Below are 24551 nucleotides of genomic sequence, written 5' to 3'. Positions count from 1 at the left end.
GCAAATATGACCTAGTGGCAATTTATATGTTTAGCTGAAAAAGATCTCACAAACACTGGAGTGTATGTGGTAATATTTCCACAAAACATAATCTGTAACTTAAGCACCAGAACACAGAGGTTAGCACCAAAAGGTATCAATGGCTACCCCATCACCTTAAATGTTTAAATGAGGCAAAAAGTCACAAGCAGATATTATTATAAACAGCTGCACTCAATAATTAATTACATCAATTTCATTACATAATTTTAGTCTTATTCCTCTCACAGTATTTTGACAAAAAATAATTTTTTCCTTATTTTAGCTTGTGCACACTTCTAAAATTTTATATTTAGAACAGAAGTCTGAGCTAATTTCTTTGTCTTTAAAGGCACACCCCTCTGCTGAGAAGAAATTAGTACTTCAAGGCCATCAGATTAGCAGCTGGAGGTGGTTTGCCTCAGCATGGCCTTGAACTCATCAAGCTCAGCATGTATTAAAGCTACCAAAGACATGTGAAGTCTTCTGGATGTTTCAGTGGTTTGTTTTTTTTTTTTTTGTAGTAGCACTTGGTGTCAGGTAGTCAGTCAGGAAGCACTGGCAATCAAAATAGAGCTTTACTGGCACTGTCATTACCTGGCCCAAGAGCAAAAAGATAATAGAAACTGGGGCAATTCAAATAGGCAATACAGAAAGGCCTTCCACTTTAAAGTGGAAATTTCATGTGGCAACCAAATGTCTGATGACCTATAATCCTCTATGTTAAATGAAAAAATATTCAGCAAATGCTTGAGTGCTTGTGGCTAGTTTTATCAGGAGCTGCTCGTATGAAATAGCTTATTTCCAGATCATATTTTGCTGCTGTCAATGACAGTGTGATTACAATAGTTAATTCCTAGCACCATTATGGGATGTTGTGAAAAAACCTGCATACCTATTTGTTAAAAGCAAAGTTTTCTATATTCACAGAAAACAAAATATTCCACAAAATCAAGGTATTTGTAGCAACTTAAAAAGTAACAGATGCGATAATATATATACCCGTGATAATAATTTCAGCTGAACTACAGAATTATAAATTAATTTACAATGTCTAGTTCTGTTTGGAAAGTGTACCATACAACATACAAGTTGCAAGTTTCAAAGTGCATAGTCATTTATTGTTAGACCTACTGTTGTAGGCTTCATGGCTTAACCTGAACTTTTTCTTATGCTCTGCTTCCTATTTGTATTTCAAAAATAAAAATACTGAAAATGGGTAGATGCACTGCTTTAACCTCTATAGCAGATTTCTTATGCAGAACAAAAATGCATTTTTCACCTGCATCATTGACAAAAACTGTGCTGGCTGAGGGGCTAGTCACCCACTAAGTAGTTTTGTCTCACTTTTACTTCAGTGTGTACTCAGATAATGCAAAGAGGATGTCTTTTGCTCCCAAAACAGGACTGGCTTTTACTCTGTCAAAGTATTTGACTGATTGAGTACTGTTCAAGTCCACACTCCTTTGAAAACAAAAGGAAAAATGTTTATAATGTACCTGTTAGGATAAAAGTTAGTAGAATATTACAGTTATCCTTCTACAACATAGACACATCTAAAGGCCTGTCTAGTTCTTGTCCTGTCAGATACAGAAGTGTCACTAACCAGATATATCTGAAGAGCCATAGGTCAGCTGCTGATGTTCTCTGAGGGATCAGAGTGCAGAGAGGGGCTGCTACATTCCATACACTATACAGGCTGTTCTTCAGATACCCTAAAAAAACTGAATTAGTGACTTAAAGATACATACATATATGGCTCTAGTGAAATTATCCTCTGTTGTTCCACTTGCTCTACTCAGTATTGCTTTTCAAAGTTCATAAATTTCAGAGGTCTAAATGTAGCAGGGCATGCAGATTAAACACCTATATTTAAAGTGGAGTATATTCTGCCCTGTAACGTAAAGCCAAAATTCAAGGTTATTTCAACGACCTAGTAACAGTGGCAGACATTTGATCTCTTCATTTTAATAATCTGTTTTTCAAGGACAGTACCTGTATAATATTTTGGTTTCAATGTTTCTATTAGCTACCCATAGGGCATCTAGGTTTTGGCAGAAAGTTTTTGGCAGATTTGGTTTTTAATGATGCACACAGATATTTTCAGGAAACAGTGCAATATATTTTTAATGGACACTGGCAATTGCTTTAGAAATTTGAATTTTTTGCAACAAATCTATATAATTTTTAAAGATCCCTAAAGTCTTTTATTTACAAATCTTCCTACCTGTGTTTACGTCTGATCCCTCCTGATTCTCAACTGAATTTCAGTCAGAGGGACAACATATATACTGGTAAACCTATAGTGTAAAAAACATTATGCATGTCATGTATTGACAGATATTGCTTTGTAGCAATATATTTCTTCCTGTAAAAGAATAAATATACTCCTTCTAAGCACCATTATAGAGCTATACTGTGTTCAGAAATACAGGAAGGTAGAATCAAGCTGTGCTGTTATACCAGTATTTTTACAGTGATGTAGCCTTCTATCTAGATACGACTTTATGCACGTGGGTTAACAGCCACTGCATCTTATCTGTGTGATTCCTCATCCTCTTCAATATTCCTGTCTGCACACAGACATGTGATAGCAGCAGCCATGTGCTGAACTCTTGAAACACCATAAATTAATTGATGCTGTGCATGAGGTAGGTAATATCCTGCAGTTTCTCTTGCACATATGTTTTCCTCTGCTCAGTGTCCCGCTGACATTGCAGGTGGAAGCACAGGTGTAAACAGGAGGAACCATTGGGAGTGTGAGGACAATTTGTTCCTTTGCATGTCACACTCTATTTTTAAAGCACAGTATTAAACAATGACCCCTCTCTTTCTAGAGCTATTGTTTTTAAAAGGAAGTAACATTCTATCTTCTGATGTGCTTTTAATATAATCTAATCTTCAGGAAGCTATACTTGCTAAGATTAAAATGGGTTTGTTCTCCTTTAACAAAATGTTAATCTAAAAGGGATAATGTGAGTCTTAAATCCCAAATTATACTGTACTTTGAAAGCTAATTATACAAAAGCATACAAAAAGAAAATATCAGAGTATTATTACAATATCTCTCTATATATAATATGTGCAAAATTCAATACAAAAGATTCTTGTTACTCATCTGTGGGTTTTCTTTAAAATAATGTTAACCTTAACTTATTTAAACCAGTATAAGTAGTTTGATGTTACTCCTGGGAAACAAAGATTGTCGATGCAAGAACCTCCATAGCTTGGAGGACAAGCTGAACATGGGACTCCAACTTTGTATGGTGCTTCTCCAATCCAATTCCCCCTGAAAATAAAAAATGAAAAAGAATGCTTAATAATTTCAGAGTGGAAGAAAAAAAATCATTAACCATACTTGTTTTCAGTGATTAAGGTTAATATCTCCACTGATATCGCATAAATGCTCTGTTAGTAAACACATGACATTAGTTTACTTCTGCAGTTTACTGATAAACATTGATCTAGCAATTCCCAAGAAAGAGCAGGAAAATGATCATGTGAATCCAGGCCAGTAATATCTATGCAACACCCTTTAGTATCAGTGGTGAAGTCCCAGTCTTCTTGCTTTTGCTACAACCAAGTGATTTTTGGTTCTCTGATCCCATGACAAAGTATTTCTTACTGGAGATCTATATTTATGAAAAATAGCAAAATAAGCAGTGATGCAAGGTTTTCCTTGAGTACGTTTTTCTCTGGCACTTATCTTAAAAGTTAGTGCTTGGAAGATGGATAAACAAACTGAGTGAAACCTTACTCTTATGTTGCACCAGCCTAGGTTCACATTGTGAATCTCTGAGGCTGAATTCATGATTAGAGAAAAAGGAAGATAAGAAACTATTAAAAGCAACTGGACTGGGTCATTTCCAGAGGTCTCACAGATGAAAATGAGAGGAGAAGGAGGGCTCCTGTTTGGTGAAGAGAGGTGTGCAATAGACTCTCCAGGGAAAGGGGTACAAAGTCTGGAGAGTGATCATATGAAAAAAGGTAACTCTGAAACATCTAGGAACATCTGAAAAACACATCCAGACTTTTAGGGGTTTATATAAACCACAGACTTTTAGAGAATCATGTAACACTCATGATGTAGGCAGAAAGTTAAAATTAGATTTTTATTTAAATGTTATGTCTCACAGAGCAGAGAAGTTTCCTTTAGTTTGCATGTGACGTGGAATAGCAGTGAGTAATGCAATTATTTATGAAATATTTTGTCACTCCCCACCTCCCAGCCAGTAACATTGGATCAAAAGCCCTTGTCTGGGTTGTGCCTTGGAAGAAAGTAGGAATCTCAAATAATTTGCTCATTCCTACTTCTCTTCCAAATGAGTACAGCAGACTAAGTGCTCAGGAAATATATTTAGTCTGATAACAGATATGGAAATTCAGAGTTTGCTGAAAACTGTTTTCTGATTCATTTTCTATGCAACACATGGCAGATTTGTGTGAGACCACTAAATAATCTGGGGCCTTTCTAAACTGCAATTATCCTCCTTAACTTTAGGGGGTTTTCACTCATTTCAGAAGGATAAATATTTTTCCGTGTTACAGCATGCGATCAGTGAAAATATCTGGAGTTCTAAATCCTAAATCTTTGCCAAAATCCAATCTTAATAACTCAGACTGGGGCTGTGATATTCACTCCTTTCCTTTTTAGAGATGTTTCTGATGTGCTTGTTGCTCAGAAGGACAGACTTTACTGAGTGGCAAAGAGACTTCTGCATGTGTGCCCAAGGACTCTAAGCCCAATGTCCTTAACCCAATTAAATTTAGCAATACAACCTTAATCCAGGGAAGACCACTCAAGATAATTTTTGTGACCCTGCAAGAATTAGATGTGGAATCATGATTCTACTTCCTGTGACTGAAAGGTCCACTCAGTATCTCACACAGAGAAAGAGCTTGCAACTTCAAGCTTTAGTTTGCTGTTCGAGAAACTTTTAGATTCAGAAAATACAAAATGTCATAATTCATTGCTAACTGATACACAAATACTAAATTAGTTTCCAAAAATGCCTAATGTATAAATCCATTTTATTCTTATATATAAAAATAAGTATTCCAGAAAGGTTTTTTTTTGTTTGTTTTATTTTTTAAATTAGTATACATTAAAAATTATCTTAGAATCTTTGATTTCATCTTGTCCATGTTGTGGAGCTGTAAGTCAGAGTCTTTGCCTAATCTTTGCTCCCTCACATTAATTTCTTGCCATTCTTTTCCAGTAAATATTAAAGACAAAAGGACAGAGAAGTCTCCTTGATTTCCAAAGGTGGTTTTTTCCCCAAGTAAATTTTCTTACGAAATCCTATCTCTTTTTCAGTTGCAAAACCTTTAAAAATTCTTTTTACTCATGTAACAACTACAGTAATGACATATTCTTGCATATTCTTTACCACAAATGGACCTGTGCCACCAAGAGTTTATGGAAAACATGCTCAGTTAATTATACTCAGGTTCCTATACAGAACTATGTCTTTGCCTAATACACAGGCAGAGCAAGCAGCCACTTACACTGTGTGGCTTTTGCAACAGTGGTGCAAACCAGACCGCAAATTGAAGCTCTCCCAGAGCCACACTTTACTGACTCATTCTGCACCCAAAGGCAAGCTTGGGATGATGTCTAGGAAATGCTGGCAGAAAATTAATTTCTGCATTTCAACCAAACACAAAACTCTGCAAGTTATGAGATACACAGCCACCTATGGGTGTCTGTGAGCTGTATTTTAACAGACCCTAATATGGAAGGCAAGATGAGGTAGGTTTGCACACATGGAGTTTGGGCTGATGGACTCTATATGGAAGCAATGCTACAGATTATGTAGCACGGTCATAAGCAAAGGTATCCTGTGGGCAACATGTACCAAAGAATGAATCACAGAATAGTTTGGGTTGGAAGGAACCTTAACGACAAACTATTTCCAACCCCATTGTCACAGGCAGGGAACCTCTCACTAGACCAGGCTACTCAGAACCCCATCTTGTCTGGTCTTGAATACCTCCAGTGATGGGGAGTCCACAACTTCTCTGGGTAAACTGTTCCAGTGCCTCACCATCCTCACAGTAAAGGATTTCTTCCTAATGTCTGATCTAAACCTACCCATCTTAAGCTAAGGCCATTCCCTCTTGTCCTATCAATAGATGTCCTTGTGAAAATTCCCTCTCGAGCTTTCTTGTACGACCCCTTTAGGTACTGGTAGGTTGATACAAGGTCTCTCTGGAGCCTTCTGCTTTCCAGGCCAAACAGCCCCAGCTCTCAGCCTGCCTTCATAAGTCAGGTATTCCAGCCCTGATCAACTTGGTGGCTCTCCTCTGGACCTGCTCTAATAGGTTTTCTGTTTTTTTAAACATGTCTTTCTTGTGCTAAAGACCTCAGAACTGGATGCAGCTCTCTAGGATAGAGAGCCAAGTAGAGGAGAAGAATCACCTGCTGGGCATATCTCTTTTGATACCCAGGATACCTCTGGCTTTCTGGGCTGCAAGCATGCCCTGATGAATCATATTGAGCTTTTCATCTACAAGCAACCACAAGTCCTTCTCCTCAGAGCTGTTATCAATTTGTTCTCTACCCAGCCTGCACCTGTGCTTGGATTAACCCAATCCAGTTTTGTTTGGCCTTACTGAATTTCACAAGATTTGCACAGGCCCACCTGTATGTAAACCAAGAGCCTGTCTGGAAACCAAGAGCCTGATCTACAGTGGGATTGCTTACCTGAGGAAGTCTAGTCCACCATGCCTATCTATAAAAGAGAGTGAGGAAATAAGGAATTCAAAGTAAAGTGAAGTCAGCACAAAGAAGGAAGAAAATTAATAATAATAATAATTATAATAATAATAATAATAATAATAGTGAAACGGGTTTTTGGTTTTCTCCACACACATCAAGTTAATTCCTTTTCTTCCTTGAATACCAAAGTCATACATTTCTGTATGTTCAGATGGAAAGCTTAAACAAAGGAGCAGCCCACAGAAGAAGCACAGAGAGGTCATGCTGCAGAAAAAGGAGTAAGTAGTCCTATGAGAGGACCAAAACATGCACAAAGTATAAAAATAAACAAAAATAAAAGAGAGCAACTCACTTTGGGGCATAGTTGCACACCAAGTAAACAGCTCGCCGCCAAACAGATCCCCAGACGTTCATATTGTGGCATGTGTGGATTGCGCAGCCTATACGATTGGAAGTGGCCCAAACCATCTGAATAAATATTTATTATTGGTGAAGTCCAAATTGAAAAGGAATATACATATACATATATTTATAGATATACACATACATTTCTTTGAGAGAGAGGGGTATATACACGTCATAGGAAAGTTCAGCTTTGGACATGAGATTTTGAATAGAGGAAATTTATATAACCTGTGTGTAATGGGTGCACATGGGTCCATAACATCGCATCGGGCACCTAGGGTTGCAATCTTGAGGATAAGGGAAAGCATAATCCTTCACCTCATCATACCATGGCTTTACCAGCTGGAGAATAGATCGATACCTGGAAAGAAGTGTAAGAAAAAAGTCCTTTTAGATTTCTCCTCATATCATCAGGGTCACAGTTGTAAGCAATAATATTCTTGAGCCAAACAAACACTGACAGATATAGATATATTCTATAGATAATAGATATAAAATACTGGATGACACTTGCATCCATCAAAGATCTGGACCTCAAAGGTTGTTCAAAGTCTGAAAAAAATAATTGTTTTGTAAGGTATCCTCTTACCTTCCAGTTCTTACAGACAGGTTCTGGCCCAAAAATCTCAGAAGATAGGAAGGACCATGGTCCCAAATGCATGTAGCAGCCCAGGCCTCAGCAGATTTGGCAAGAGTTTCATCCCAAACCTGACAAAATAAAGTATCCTTAGCAGTAGAACAGAAAAAGAGCAGATTATATGATTATATTATTATAGTGCTAGAATAAAAAAAGCAAGTACCTTAACTCACAAATGTACTATTGTGATACATCAGATCTGAAACTAAGAAGAGAACTGTGGAGCAGCCTGTACAGAATCCAGCAGGATTTGCCCTATTGATGGACAGAATTCCTGCCCCTATCATTAGAAGAAGCCAAGTATTCTGATTTCTCCCTTTTTTTATGGAAAAGTCCTTCACCAAACAGGCATTCTCATACCATTTTCCCTTCTTTGTTGATGAGATCCATGTGTGGAGAGGAGTGAAATGTTGGCTGGGACTCAGAAAGTGAAGGAGAGGAACACAGGGAAGAACATTTCAGCATAGGTATTACATACCCCACAAAACCCCAACACATTTGAAATAGGACCTCAGGAGTATCTATAGCCAGAGACAATTTGTGTGGCAGCTCTTCATATTTGAGGTCACAAGGTCAAGAAAGGGATTCCACAAAGGCAAAGACTATGGATCATTTCCAGGTACAGTATGGATTTCACTTCTTTATTCTGCACAGGAGCTGGCTTTGTTCACTGCCTGATATAAAAAAGATAACAGCTCTGTAAGAACAGACAATTTGACTTCTTAAGCCTTCCAATGTTTGGTACATGACAAGTGAACTTAAACACTGCTTCCTTTATATGCTTAGCCTGCTCAATTACATGCTTGATTTGTAACTCTGCTGTTTTTTCCACAGCAAAAGAGGTTTGTCTCAGAAATAATGGAGATGTTGGCAACAAAACCTAATGCACCATTGGAACTCCTGATAAAGAATATCTCACTGACACATTACAAGTGCACACAAATCCTAGTATATCTTAGTGTTTAAGGGATACCCAAGTAGGCTGTAGATTCTGGAATTACATGTATATCTGAAACACCCTTCTTGGAGTGTTTAGGTGCAGAATAGTCATAGTGAATTGCAAGTAGAAAGGTAGAACAGAATGTGGTAAAATTGTTTATGCAGACCATCAGTGCTTTTAAACACAAACACAAACTCATATATCTTGAGTGGTTATGAAATATATTATGCTCTCGGAGGCATGAAATAAGAGGCGAAGTCAGAAATTAACTTATCAAAGGATAAAGTGGCCCACATCACAAATATTTTCTGTACTATGAGCTCATAATGATTTCTAACATTTAATTCAGTTTTAATTTCACAAACCTGAAGAGTGAAAAGACTGATCACTGACTAGGACAATAATTCATGACCTGACTCTAGTACTTTGTGAAATTTGTCTTAGTGAGAAGGACAGAATTTAACATATTATGAAACTGCTAGACCATTGAACCAAGCTTTTGCACATATGGAGTGGATAAGGTACCTCCTCGGTTAAAGGTGAAGAAGCACAATAGAGACTAGTAAGAGTCCTTAACCTAAATAATTTTCCATTCAAGTAGAATCACCTTAGGGATGTTAAAATGGGTGGTGCTTAAAGAAAAGAAGGTTAATTTTACACCCATTCATAAAATTTTCCAAGACAAAGACAAAGCAAATTGCTAGTACAAGGACAAAAGACAGAAGACTTAAGAAGAAGCATGCTACAAAGGAATACTCTTCAGCTCTGAAAAATTATGGGAGGTTCTTGGAGGAGCTAGAGATAAAAAAATCCAAAAGCCAGGATATTCTCTAGGGCCCAAGGCGAAGAAAACTGTGTGTGCATAAACATTTCTTCTGCTTTGTATCTCTGCCATTTAGTTTACTAGCTGCATGTGGCCAGTATATAAAAACCCCTTTATAATCCCTGTGGTACAGCAGTGGTCCCAAAAAGAGGGCTTAAAGAGCAGGTACAAAATAAAAGAGTGGCTGGGGAGTGTGCCTGAGAGACTGGGGCCACAGCCGGCGTTTGGAGCCTGCCCGGGCCCAGGGGAGCAGAGGAGCTCGCGGATCCAGCGCGTGGGTCCAAACACAGCTGCCTGGTGTGCATCCACAAGGAGCTGCTCTGCCAGGACTGTGACACCCCATAAACACCCTCCTGTGCTGGGATTAATCACACTTCTGGCACCAGTGCTCCTGCCAGGAGGCTGAACATGAGGTTTGCGTGCTTGCTCCCAAGTGCCCTGTCTGCACTCCCACAGTAATCCAAACGTGCGCTGTATTCGCACAAAGAGCGCCAACATCCTGACTTCCACCCAGAACATTTTTGTGTGCTGAACGGCCTCACAAAATAGCACGTTAGGTGTTTGCAAGAAATGTGAAGAATGGACTAGGTTTACACTATTAACACTCTCTAAACAAGGCACAGTCCCTGCCTTGGGCAGCAAGGGCACTTCTAGTTCATTTATCTTACTCCTCAGCTTCATTTCTGGTTATCAAGAATCATCTGCAGCACCGGATTGGTAAAGTTTTGAGGTGTTGTTTCCAACTCAGTTAAAATGTTTTGAGTTTGTCAAGTATAGTACACTCTGCTTTCCATTATCTGTTCACTCTTAATCCCTCTCCGGACAGATCAAATTTTTGGCAAACATAAAAAAAATAGGAACAAAGAGAACAAGAACTTATGACTAAGGAGTAAACGGGAGGGGAGCATATGCAGCTTCTTTAAATTTCCTCCATTCTTTCATTAGCAGACTGGTGAAAAGCCTTATAGAGTCCCCTATTGCTATGTAAACCACTTGTATTTCATGGGAGAAGTTGATTGCCTCACCTCAATTTTTTTTTTTTTTTTTGCTTCGTTTTTTCAGATGAAAAGGTGGTCTCAGTCCTTCTAGGACTAGCTCTAGATAATCACCAGAAGAGCAGAATACAAAAGGAGACCTTATAGAGTCTTTCAGCACCTGAAGTGAGCCTACAAAACAGCTGGAAAGAGACTTTTTGCACTGGAATCAAGAGACAGGACAAGAAGGCTTAAAGCTGAAGGAAGATAGGTTTAGATTAGATATTAGGAAGAAATTCTTTAATGTGAGGGTGGTGAGGCACTGGAACAGGTTGCCCAGAGAAGTTGTGTATGCCCCATCCCTGGAAGTGTTCATGGCCAAGCTGCATGGAGCTGTGAGCAAACTGGTTGAGTGGAAAGTGTCCCTGCCCATGGCAGGAGGGTTGGAACTGGAGGATCTTTAAGATCCTGTCCAACCCAAACCATCCTATGATCCTGTCAAAAGGCAAACAACTAATATAGGCTGAAGGTGAAAAATATTATCTCATAATGACCCAAAATATTATAAGAGACTGTGAAATTAGTTCAATCTTTCAAAAAAAATTCTGATCCTGAGTCTACAGTTGTACTAATTTTTATCACAGTTCAGTCCCCTGTTTTGGGCATGTAAAAGAACAGAGCAAAGACATTTAGATTTTGAAGCCATGTGGTTTCATTACATGTACATAAATAAATTGCATATCAAGAAATTCAAATATATCCTAAAAAGAGAAACTGAAGTAATTTGAAAGTGAGAGGGACAGTTTCTCTACAAGGACAGAAATTAAAAACCTCAAGACAATTAGCAAAGAATTTAAAAGAAACAGAGTGATAAATAAAATTACAAACTGAAATATGGGCAATCCAGTGTTCCTATTAAACACATCCGATAAAGCTCTCTGTCATGAACACAAAATTGTAAAAGAGAAGCAGGAGAAAGATTTCCATACTCAGTGGGTTCTAAGATCTAAGAAGGTGACTCATCCTGAAGTGCTGATCATGCAAACTCCCAGTGCCAAACTATGATCATCCACTCCCTGGGGACAGCTAATCTTCATTTACTAGGTTGCAAGTAGATGAGGAAGAAGTCGCCTTCTATTCAGTATAAAGATGCCCCCCAAACTCCAGATCACTGCTTTGGTCCAGCATGGAAACCTTCCCACTTCTCAGCTGGGTCTAACTGAGCCACAATAGAGTTAAAGCCTGTCACCACACTTCCACTGATAACTTGAACATCCTTTGGCCAATTTATTTTTCTTTCTTGAGCCAAAGATTATTTTCCTAGAAAGCTCCCTGACTGTGAACTCTGTGCTGTTCCCTGCAAAACAACACTTCCAAACTACATCTCACTTGAAAATTGCCAAGAGGTCTGAACACAAGGAACAGGACACTGTTTCTACATGGGGAGTTTCAACACCTGAAACCACTTCATGAGGCAGCTCTGGGGTGCTCTCTGCACTCACACAGCATGTGAGAGTTGCTGAGAGTTAGCACTAAAATCTTAGCATTAATAAAGTCAGCAGGAATTTTTCCAGTGAGCCAGAATTTCACCCTAGATTTTGGTTTTTTCCCTCTGTAAACAAATAGTAAAATATTTAATCCCCAAAATGTGTAATAAGCAATAGAGTGTACAACAAAGTATCTTTCATGTTGAATGTAATTTCTTGAAGTGCAAAAAGTGGGCTTCCTTCACTAAGAAAAGCCTTTTAATATTGTGGATCACAGTTCCCTCATACATTTCCTTTTTATAGCTGTTTCTACAGCTGCCTGTCAGTTGTTCTTAGATAATTTCCATGTAAAAAGGATGAAGTTGTCTTTTTGTGCTTGGTTGGAACAGAAAGTCCTGTAAGAACTATGTTCTTAACATAGTAAGAACTATGCTCTTAGGTATTAAAACAATGGTGAAGCTGAATAAACATTCTGATGATGAAAAAGAAGTAACTACAATATTACAATGATCTGTCCATGACATTTGTTGAAAAATAATTGGCTGTTCCCTTCCTACTTTGATACCTACCTAATTTGAGGAATTGTGTACATAACAGTTTTGAACTATAACTTGAATTTAGAAACATGGTTCTGCTCATTTTCATTGCAGGCAGAATTGCAGTCCTCTATCATTTAAATGGAGCAGTTTTTTCTTGACACTGCTCAAAAAATGTCTTAGGAGACAAACCTAATCACACAAATGGCAATGACCTCTCCTCATCTCTGCAAGTACTCTGAAATTACTATTAAAGGCAACAGCAAGAATTGTGATCTAAATGCAAAGGCAACAGAATGCAAAGCCATACACTGTATTAGTTATCTTCCCCTTCTGTGTGGATATCTGTGGGTATACTGGATGTTTATAGATGGACTTAAATTTACAGTCCTCATTGTCACAAGAAAAAAAAGAAAAAAATGTGGTAAGTAGGAATGCTTCTTCCGTGACAGTGCCAGCAGACAGACTGTGAGATAGAAGATGTGAGATAATTGTGGAATCCATAGATATGTTTTTACCTGATAGCCTAAGGACTGTGCTAATGATCATTGTAAAACACTCAAGCAATCCAAACCTGTGTTTTCATTCTTCTTTTGCCATTATCATCTTTAATCCTTCCTGGCTCATTTTTTATTGCCAGTAACTGGGAAGCTCTCCTTACTTGCAAAAGAGCGCAAGACAACCTCAGCAGAGCGTTGCTCTGGATATTAAATATCAACAGCAGCCCTCAGTACCTTACTATTACTGATTGGTCTGTTTGTTGGGGTTTTTTTAAATGACATATCAGCTAAGATAATACTATGCATATTTCCTAATAGTAAAACCTTAAGCAAAACATACACATCCTGGTCACTCACTGCCTTCCTAGGAACTCCCTGAGTCAGGGCTGCTGCCCATAGTGCCAGGACAGCTGAGGTGTAACCAGACCCTCAGCTGGCTGCCACCAACTGTACAGCTGAAGTGACAAACACAGGGTAGAGATGTGAACACAAATCCAGAGCAAACAGGTTAAGTTCACTGTTCTGATCACTCCCTTCTGTAACTTTTTTACACAAGTGCAGTTGCATGAAGAGATGGCAAATTAAATACTGGGTGGGATATGCAATTTGAAGAAAGTTGCATGGCAATACTGCTACATTTTGAAGCAATAAAAACTGGCAATTTTTTTTCTAGTCTTGGCATCTTATTTTTCATTTATATATATTTTCTGTGGATTCCTATTAGTGATATTCAGATTGCTATTTCACACAAACGGATCTATGGCAATTCTTAGGCATCTCAGATAGATGACCAGTATGACCTTCTTTTAGCAATGATCAGTTAAAAAATTAGCCTTTCCATGTCAAACATATTATTTTACTCTCCAGTAGCCCCCTGCTTCTCTTTGTTTGCCTAGCTGAAGATCAAAAGCTCTTACTTCCAGAATGGCAGCAAGCAAGAAAGAAGAAACCTTGACTCAAGCAATTTCTTCCTGTGATAAAAACACTGTGAAGCCAAGGGATGAAATCCAACATGTCCAGTCCATCTGTGCAGCTGCATTCCACAGCTGCTCGTGCAAGTCCCAGAGAGGATTAGCAGAGGTACCCTGGAACACATAGGTCCTGTCCTCAAGGGTCACTCAGCCTTGCACCGCTCACCTGCACGTACGGCAACTGTCTCACATCCCACAGCAGCGCGCAGGGCACGCAGGAGTCCTTCGCTCCCCTTCTCTTTCATATAGTCAGACCTGTAGCATTTTCAAGTTTAGAAACTTTCTGTAGGACCTCCCACCACGTCCACTACCCCAAATCTGGCAGAAAGCTTAATAAAACAACCCAACAGCCCTTCTGCCTGCATGCTTTTACAGAATGACTGACAGAGCCTTGTCTTTTTGCTCCCACTTTTTTCAATACATACTGTGTGATGAAAACATATGAGCTCATTGGAACTTACAGAGAGATGTGGCAAACTTTATATATTTACTTAGGCTCTGAGATCATTTGGACTTTGGACTCTCTCTCTCTCTAAGAACATGTTTTTGTTTTTTTTTATCTCAACAGCCACCTGTTAGAAATTTTTGTATGTATATTGTAATTGGTGCCTACCACACATGCAGGTACTTTCTCACATGCATTAGGTAATAATTAGAAAGTTTACACAGAAAATTTCCAGTCTACCCTCTAGAGAAAAACATCTTGAATATCTTGAAAATAAACAGAGGGTTAATACATCAAGCTGCTTGTCCAACAATCCACTGCAACTCAAAGTAAAGCTGTGCAATGTTTTATAGTAAATTTACTCTCATATATCCAAACCTCCAAACATCTGAGTCACACTTCTGAAGGGCTCAGTATTCGAAGGTCTGGCTTAATCCAGGCATCACCAGACATATTCCCAAGAAACCTCACTGCCAGAAATACTTTTCTTATGAAAATTCAAGTCTGTGTTTTACAAAGAAGTTTATATTCCTGGGTGTCTATGTGGTGCAAACAAAGTGCTATCATTTGAGGCTTTACCACTTGTAGTAGTCAATTTTCTTTATTCTAAAAGTTGTCTGCATTTCCTTTCATATTTGGCATCAGGCTTTTAGACAACAAGAAATAAAGAAAATTGGTATGCTGTCAGATTTAATAACAATAAGCTTCTCTGATATGCTATTCTTTGTTTAGCTTTTGGAAAAGTCAAATATGACAGCTATATATCTTAAAATATTCAGTGCTTTCCTAACCTGCTGCAAGGCAGATTTTAATTGGCAACAGCTTATCTCAGAACTGATAACAAAAAGGACCAAACTCTAGCTCCATGTCACAACTGGTCAGAAATCTGCAAAGGCACGTGTCTGACCTCTATCATTTTAAATATGATCAGAACAAATTGCATTTTCTTAGAAACACAAAATGTGAATGAAAATGGGTTTTTTTGTGGCGTTTCATTCTCTTATATACAGAAAAAATCTACATTTCCCTTTTCCTTGTTATTAACCACTGAAGATTTCCATCAAAAGAAAAAATGTTCTTAATTTCTTTAAAAGTTTTCAAAGAAAATACATTTTATAAGTAGCTCTAGGTGAAAGATATGACAGCATGACATGAAAGAAAACACATAGAAGCTCCCTCTTTCTGCAGAATAAAGAATAAGAAAAATAGTTCTTTATTCTCAGAAAAAGAAAGCTCAAGTTAAGATTCTTTCTCTTGATACAGACTAACAGATATCACTGTTATGACAGATAGCTGTGCAAAACCAGTTAATTCTCAGTTTCATTTAAACAGACCTCAAACCCCATCCCAGGGCACCTGCAGATGCATTTATACATAGAGGAGCCTGAGCTGAAGACAGGAATCGGTGCACAAAAAGCAATCAAGGGGCTATCCTGGGGCTTCCATTTTTTCCTGCCTCTAGGATATACATTTTCACAGACCTGTGATAGACTATTTATCTTTTCAGGTAGAGAAAGGGGACAAAAACGTTGAGAGGTTTAAGGTTACTATCATCTCCATTCATGTATGAAACAAAGTACTGTGTACTTTGGATCGAGATTCTTGTGAAAAATGCCCTGTCTCTGTTTTTAGCCAAGAAGTTCAAGAGGTGCCACATTTAATAATAAAGGAATGTCTAATTCTGAGGCCTCTAGGCAGGCTGCTTTCTATCTGAGACTTTACTAAGTTGTTTTTTGTTTGTTTAAACTCCTAGAAGGCTTTCTGCTAATACTAAATTTAAATAATGTAAATATTCTTTTCTGAAACACCATCAAGATGGATGTTTTAAAATTGTTATGCATAAAACATTGGAACAGAGTTGCAGTACCAATTCAAGTTTAACACTGTCATTCTTTTCCACAAAAGTTATCAATACCAACATTTTTGGGGAAGTTCTTCAGATTATTCAAGGAGTGCTTTCCAGGAAGGGTCTTTTCCATTCAACTCTTGAACAGGTCTTCTATCATTCACTCTGAACATAACAGATGGCTTTTGTACTTCTTATTAGTAACTTTCTCTTGGATTTGACCCTAGATGAACACCAGTTACTGAGACTGAACAGGCTTTTCTAGCTTTCTGTCAATGAAACTGCAGGAAAAATGGGCAACACCCTACATGTCAGTGATAGCTAAGTGGTTCAGTGCTGCATTATTGACACTGGTGCACTAGGAAATACCTGCTCACCTGTGAGACAAAAAATATCTAGGTAAGTCTATTATGCAGAGAGTAAGCTCCATTTATTCCTGCTTTCTCTCCGTCAGTTGACATGCTGTGCCTCCACTGCAGAAAAAGCCTGAGTTTCTGTTGCTGTGGAACAACAGCTTCCTTTCCAGGCTGTGATGCAGACAGACACCATTAACTGTAACCATGTGAACCACATCAGTTCCCTCCATATTATTTTAATTTCCTGAGAGGATCACTATTCCAGAATGCATTTGTCTATGATCTTCAGACATTCCTGGTGCTGGGTTATGGTACCAGGCAGAAGAAACATACTTAATTAAACAGAAAATCAAGTGGTAGGAGACAGAAACTGGAACTAGCGGACCCATTCCACCATTATACTGCTTCTCATTTGTTCTTACCTCACTCATGAATTCCCAGCATAGAGCAAGCTAAAAGCCATGGCAGACTAGGACAGGGGGTCCACAGTGGAGAAGCTCCAAGTATCTTCAGCTCTCATGAGCCAGAAGACTGAAGTGGACCATATTTGCATTTATTTTGCTCTCTGGCATGATAAAAAGCAACTTTGTACCCTGACTCATGATCTGGTTACTTTATTTCAAACTTCACTGTGTATACAGGATTTAAGGGAACAGGGCTACTGAATGGAAAAAGTATGCTGCCAGTAAATTCTACAGTAAATTCTTCATTGCATTATGGCAGTTAGACATGCACAATTAAAACGATGGGCCTAATCTTCTTTGACATCTAAGGGTCTTGTTCTCTAATTTAGCTAAGGAACTGTAAATGGAGTGCAATTGTAATTTGATACAATATGCAGAAGTATTGTAATAATATACAAATTGAGGAAAGATAATATGCATCTTAATGCCAAGAAAACTGTCAGTAAGGGTAATTTTTTGAAATGAAAAAGGATAGGAATTCTATTGGCAGTTTAAAAATACATATAAAGATTAATTATCTGAGCTTTAGAAGGAAATATTTAGGTTAGACATTTGGAAATAATTTCTATTCCTAAAGTAAAATATTTGCCAAGAGATGTGACTGAGACAGCATCACTATATGTGTTCAAGAGTAGACAAGATGAAAACCATATGTATGTAATGCAGAAGGCAGTCCTGCAACAGGCCAGGGATAAAGTACATGAATTAAGAGACTCTATCCAACTCATTAGACATAAATCTTGAAGGAACTAGCCCTGCAATCCTTACTCACAGACATGTATGATTTCAGTGGGACCATGTAAATAAGCCAGGGCAAATGACTCAAGAACAAAATGTCCTTAAAGATTTAGAATGGTCTGTAAGAAACCACAATAAAAACAGTAAAAAAAAAAAAAAAAAAAAAAGGTAAACAGGTTGAGAAGTTTATTTATCAGAAAATGCTATTGAATTGGAGAGAAAACCTAACTCACTCTTTCCATGTCTATACAAAAGCTTTTGGTATTAAGAAGAACTTTGAAAAACTTGAATTAGGTTGCTGGGATTTTTCTGACTGTTTTACCCATCATTTACTGCATATTCACTGAATATTTTTAAGATCACCTTGACAGCAAGAGAATTTTATCAAGACTTTCAAACTTAAAAGTGAAATAATAAGGAAGTTATTTGCATCTGTGAGCATTAACTGGGCTATATCTTGCTTCTCTGACCTGACTTTGGAAATTACCTGCAAATTTTCTGGGATGTGAAGTATCCAAATACATCACCTTGGCAAAGATAGTCATTCCTGGGTCACACAGAGCGCACATATTTCCAGCATGACACATGTGGACTCCTTCACAGGACTACAGGAGCTTCTTTTTGAACACAACTACTTTTCTTCTACAACAATAAGTCCTTTCCTTTGTTTAGTCTATTATGGTCTTTTATGTGGATTTACTAGAAGTTAATATGCTGAAATTCTCCATTCTCTTCCAATTCCTGTGCCATCAGCTCATGAGAAACACAAAATAACTCCTGGGTAGCTAAACTAACTCATTTCAGGCTAGTCTGGAAATCTTTTACTACTTTGAGTTCTATAAAATGAGTCAAAGTGACAAAATTCAACCAGGGGCAGACTTTGCCAAATATAAAAGTGCTGAAAAAAAAGAATTGAAATTGCATCTGAACATCTTTGGTACATCACCAGGCTCAAGTTTATCTACAGCACTTTTTGCACTTAAAATCATCTGCCAGCTTTCTGCAAACATGTTTTTGAGTATGCAATCCTGCCCTCTTTATTATACTTCAAACATACTACTGCCAGTCTATTAATAATTATGTTGATCCATACCAGGCTAAGGACTCGTCCTTGCAGAGCCAGCTGTGAAACTACTTATGACTTATCTTTTGCTATAACTCTTCAACAAGTTATTCAGATCACCTTAGAGAAAGAAGTCTTAACTAAAACAGATTTTCCCATTTTGCATGGGAATGCCATGGAGGATCATGTTCAGTGCTCATCAAGGCCCACTTATATAAGTTACTGCTTCAGCATGCAAAGCTTTAAAGAGCATGTCTGTACATAAGCACCTGCTTGATCAGCTTTTGCACAAACTCAGTGATGTGGGATACAACGAAGACCATATAAACTTTGAAGAAACTGGCCTCGAGGGGGGATGACTGTAGGAAAGGTAAAAATAACTTTTGATCCTCATAGGAATATATATTTCATGAATGAATGTTTTAGAAGTCTAAATATAGTACCAATGCACACTAAAAGACATTTTATGAGACTCAAATTTCAGTTAGCAACATCTTGCAAATATTTACTGGCCTACCAAGTAGCTTAGATGTTCCAGAAAGGCGACACAGGTCTCTATAGTATACAATTAGCATTCAGAAAAAGGGATTTCTTTATTCACATGCTTCCACTGAACCTACAGATGTACACAATTTTCAGACTAGACAGCTGCTGGTAACTCTACACCCCACTTTTTCTGAATCATGAATTTTATGGAATCTTTCTGCTTTCTCCACAAAAAACATGCAAAGACAAGTAGATGACTTTCACCCTTCGTCAGGCCAAAAGTATGGTGTCATCTTTCTTTCCGCAGGTATGCCTTCAGCTTTTAAAGCACAAGGAAAGACTTTCTTAAAATGAAGAAGAAAAAAGTTCAAATTAAAAAAATATTCACTAATTCTGCATTATAAGCCTGGAAGTTCTTGTTTTCTTTCATTTTCCTTCACATATACACTTACTATATTTGTACCTGCATAAAAACTTCCAGTTGAAGGCATCAGCAACTCCTGAACCAGAACCAAAAGGAGGACTGCTTTAAAATCTAACACACCAGGTGCCAATGTCCCAACAGAAAGACTTACCAAAGTGTAACTGGCACAAGACACACCAGTTTCTTTCACTGGGGACTGGTACAATGCCACCCACCATGTGTGACTCCCCAGCTGTCTGCTTTCATGGGGGGCTGCACACAACAACAGGCTGGGGCAGCACTCAGACCCACCGCTCCCAAAGAGAACTAGAACACTTCCCAGCTCTGCTTATCTGAACTTCCCCTGCCTAACCAATGTGCATTTAAAGCTGTTCTTCCAGATCTCTTATCCAAAGTCCTACAGTACATAAACCTTCTAGACAGTAAGGACAGAGAGAATAACGCCCAAGGAATGTGAAGTATCTGAAATTCCACTGAACATGTGAGAAGTAGACTGGATCAGGGAGAGGAACACATTGTGTCAAGTGGAAAAGCCCCCAAAAAGGTTGGGTGTGGAGAACTGGAATCACAAGAACCAAACCATACAACCAAACCCTGAAGGGGTTTTATTCCCACCAGGGAGGTAGAAATAAAAGCAAATGGAACTGTACAGAAGTGAGAATGTGATATAGTAATTAATGAGAAGAACAGCTCCTAAAAGAATTAGGAAAAAACAACAAAACACAATTTACTATGACAGTGAACAAAGAAAAGATGAAAAAATATATTTTTCAAGTGCTTCAAAACTGCTTAGTTTTTCTCTGTTTCAACACACTTTAAAAAGATTTCCACAATCTACTGCATCTGTAAGCAATTCCAGCTCTCTAACATGTGACATCCGTTTTAGTCATTGTTAGGGAAAATGGGATAGGCCATTTTCTTCACTACCCCAGAACTTTTCCATAGTATTCAGGAAAGGCACACACACTCTGTAAGGTCCTTTCAAGCACAAATGCACATTGTCTACTGGTAATGACAATGTGTTCATTGTCTTATTTATGAAAATAAGTCCTGAGAAACATAACATCTTTTTTATACAGCAGCAGTAACCTCATGTCCCTGTAAGATACAACAGATGCTGCGCCACACACTGAAATTATTCAGAGACCAAAGAATGGACAAAGCCAACTCTGTTATTGATAATGGTGTTTCCACTCTCAGTACAGCATACAGCACCACATCATCTTCAAGGCCTCCCTACCAAAATCCTTCTGTGTCAGAGAGGTAAGAAGTTCCAGAGATAGTGCCATGACCACAATGCAGATGGCAGAGCACACCATGTGTGATGTTGCCCACTGAGCATTGCTTGCTCTGTTGCTACATGGGACACACACAGCCTTACACAATTCTAAAAGAGAATTGGTGGCAGAGGGGTGGCTGCCACTGGGTGATACAAGCTCAAGTTGTACTCTGGATCATTACCTACAAAGCTTGAGGCGCTGATCTGAATTCTGCAGCATGAAGTCATAAAGTACTTTCAGACTGGAAAACCAAATGTAAAAGAAAGCCTTCAGTCCTTGCACTTGAGACTACTGTTCAGGCTGATGCTACCAGGATCACAGGTACATCCTATGGCTGGCTGCTACTGGCAAAAGCAATAGTAAGAAAGGCAAGGAAAATAAAAGCATGCTAGCTGCAAAGAGCATGATTTCAATCCTGATTTTTTTATCTATGTTGCAGAAAAGCTGCAGCAGAATACCCACCAATATAGATCAAATCTTGGCAGTTTAGGTATATGAGTTCAATAAAATAGATTTAATCCAGGAAGCTTGCTTTCTATTTACAAGAGTTCTTTACTGAACAGGCTAAGAACACTGCACTTACAAAACCCTTGGGAATAGGACAGGGTGCTGGCTTCACTTAAGTGAACTGCAGGAGCACATTTCTAAAACACACAAGCCAAGGAAGGGTATGGTAAGCTGCCATTCCCTCAGACATTACAACAAAGTTTATTTATACAGAATCAAAGGAAACATCAGTGGAGAGCACAGCAATGAAAATGATGACTGAGCTTGACTTCTGACCGCTCTGGCTTTTCTGTCTCTGACCTTTCCACTTAACCAGACTTCAAACTCAGCCTATGGTCTTCATCCTGCAATATTCTGAGAGGACTAGGCATTCTGAGGTGCTGCTGGGATGTGCTGAACAGATTATATGATGAAATCCAGATTTAGGTAACATCTGTGATAGAAACATGTCCACATTGGTTAGTCATTAGCTGCTACAAAGGAGGAGCTGTTATTACTGATATCCCCTTTTTATGTCAACTGATGGTGTCCTGTTTCTCAAACCTATTAATTGTATGCTGTCATATGAGAAACTGTGTCTTTAAACATTTATTATGGTGCTGACACAACTAATCTCTACTTCCAAAATAGTGTGAATAACCTAATTACAACATAAAAAAAGAAATTATTGGACAACCTATGTTTAATATTAGAGGCCCACATTATGCATGTATGCAAAGCTGGAACACAAAGTAGCAAACACTACTTTAGCCAGCAGTGCTAAAGCAGTATGAGATCACAGTGAATGTGTAACTTCTACCATATCTGCAGGAACAGATATTTCCTATAAGTATTTTCCAATAAGGAAAAAATATGTCTGCCACATACTTTTTTTAAGCACATTGAAATACTACATATTAGAGAAACATTTAAAATCAACATTCATTTGATGGAAAGATAAAGGTATTAGGTATACGCAAACAACATGCAGTAAGAAAAACATATGAACAGGAGACAATAGTGCATCAGATGAACTACTTTGCAAACAGTCTTACCATACTTCTTCCATACATAATATGTGTGAAATAAATTGGAAATGTTCATTGGGTATCTTTTTGCCCACACCAGGGCAATGACTTTCAGTGCACTCCACAAAAACTATGGGGCTAATGATCAGCACTTTAAACACTTTGGTTTGCATGTGAACACATACCATTCCTCAGCTCATCAAGCAGTTAACTCACCACTTCACTTATTTCATTAGGACTACACATGGAAATGAAAATTGAACAGGTCAAGTAAGAGGTTCAGAGTTCAGTATTCAGCTTTTGCTGGCTGAAGTTAATGCAGCTTGAAAAACATAAGGACAGAACATTTTAGGAAGCAATAATAGATTAAAAAAAAATCATTTAGTTAACTAAACCATTACAATTTGTTTAATAAAATCAGATCACTGATTTATAGCTTGTTTCACTCTGAAATAAACAGTTCACTTACCATATATTCCATGTTGGAAGCAGGTGGGAATACTTTGCCTCTGACTTGATTATGATAATCAAGAATGGCAATCATATCATTCTGAGAAATGTAGCGCTTCCGCCTGGCTTTGGGAATTTTTGCAGAGTCCAGATGAGCTGCCAAAGCTGTCTTGATGTCAGTGAAATTATTGTCTGACAGGAACAGGTCAGTGGAGTTGGGTAACACTAATGCACTTGTTTCACAGAGAACAGAAAATAAAAGGGAACAACTGATTGCAGCAATTACTGTCATTTTGGGGCCAAAGGAGACAGGTCACAGAGGTACTTGCTTTAAGTCAGGGCAGCAGAAAGCAAATCTGTAGAAGAGAAGATACTTAAGATGTGATTCTGTACATCTGTGTAGCAAGACAAAGTGAACAAGCAGGCTGAGACCAGAAAAATCATTCTGTCAGCTCAATCATAAAAACAAACCGGGCAGAACACGTGTTGCTGAGCAATTTTCAATAACTGTATTAAGTGATGATGGTCTTACTACGACACACCAAATGAAGTATCATTATGAAGTACATGGTCAGAACTAGTAGTATTCCTGAAATAGTGACAGTGCTATCACACCCATAAATATATAATAGTGACAGTGCTATCAGTCCATAAACCACACTATAGATCTTAAAGAGGGAGACTGCAAGAAACTTCACATCATGTTTTCCACTGAAATTAAAAATACATCCTCAGCTATGCCTGCCCCATCGGCATGGACTGTTTTGACACAATGTGGCAGAGATAAACCAGTAGGCAAAAGAAAACATATACAGCATGAAAGCAGGACATCTTAGAAATAGCATTCAAATCTTAAATTCACCAAGTGTGATGAACATTGACAAAACTGCATGCAAAGCAAACTTATGGAACTGAATGGCTTACCTCTGGATAATACCAAGAAAAAAAGAACAGAGTCTACTGTTCTCCCAGTATATAAAGCACTCTCCTATGTGATGATATGAACCTTTGTGAAGAAGTGTCTCTTATTACAACCCCCCAAAGAACAAAACCGTGCTGCTTGTGAAGCTTCTGGCCAGAGTTGCTGCTGACAGCCTTTATATGTTACAGCCCGTGCGAGCCAGCCCGGGCAGTGTCCCGGCGGGTCCCGCTCAGCCCAGGCGGGCGGGAGGGGCTGCGGGAGCACACGGCAGCCATTGGGTGGCACCCCGGGGGTGGGTGCTGGGGGGACTCGGTCACACCCCCGGCTGATGCGGCACAAAGAGGCAGCGTGCAAGACCCTCTACTCGGCATTTCCTACCTCTTCTTTTTCCCCCTCCGTCGCTGTTTTTTTTTCCTCATTTCCCGAGCATCATGCTGGCTCGGGAAGCGCTGTTTCACGCAGCTCCACGAGCCCCCACGGCGCAGCGTGGAGCGCAGGGTTTGCAAACCTGAGTTGGTTGTCCCGGTCACAGGAAGCGGAACCCGTGCACC

The 24551-nt window shown here is 38.6% G+C and overlaps 1 protein-coding gene across 3 annotated transcripts; it reads right to left on the bottom strand.

Annotated features, from left to right (window-relative positions):
• Positions 1-302: 302 nt before the first annotated feature.
• PI15 (peptidase inhibitor 15) lies at positions 303-24551 on the bottom strand. 3 transcript variants are annotated; one of them, XM_085572262.1, is made up of 6 exons: positions 24379-24551; positions 23098-23434; positions 7734-7852; positions 7373-7505; positions 7092-7207; positions 303-3307 (listed from the first exon to the last, which is right to left on the bottom strand). In XM_085572262.1, the coding sequence occupies exons 2-6, from the start codon at positions 23368-23370 to the stop codon at positions 3172-3174; spliced, it is 777 nt and encodes a 258-aa protein (XP_085428388.1). In that variant the 5' UTR covers positions 23371-23434; positions 24379-24551; the 3' UTR covers positions 303-3171. The 3 variants fall into 3 exon arrangements, with proteins under 3 accessions (XP_085428388.1, XP_021386284.1, XP_085428389.1); XM_021530609.4 differs by lacking the exon at positions 24379-24551 and adding an exon at positions 24003-24247; XM_085572263.1 differs by lacking the exons at positions 7092-7207; positions 24379-24551 and adding an exon at positions 24003-24181 and having other exon boundaries at positions 539-3307.

Source organism: Lonchura striata, chromosome 2 (genome assembly GCF_050655825.1).
Source record: "Lonchura striata isolate lonStrDom1 chromosome 2, ASM5065582v1, whole genome shotgun sequence".
Taxonomy (NCBI): domain Eukaryota; kingdom Metazoa; phylum Chordata; class Aves; order Passeriformes; family Estrildidae; genus Lonchura; species Lonchura striata.
Note: the sequence above shows the minus strand (reverse complement) of the source record. Positions and strands in the feature narration are given on the sequence as shown.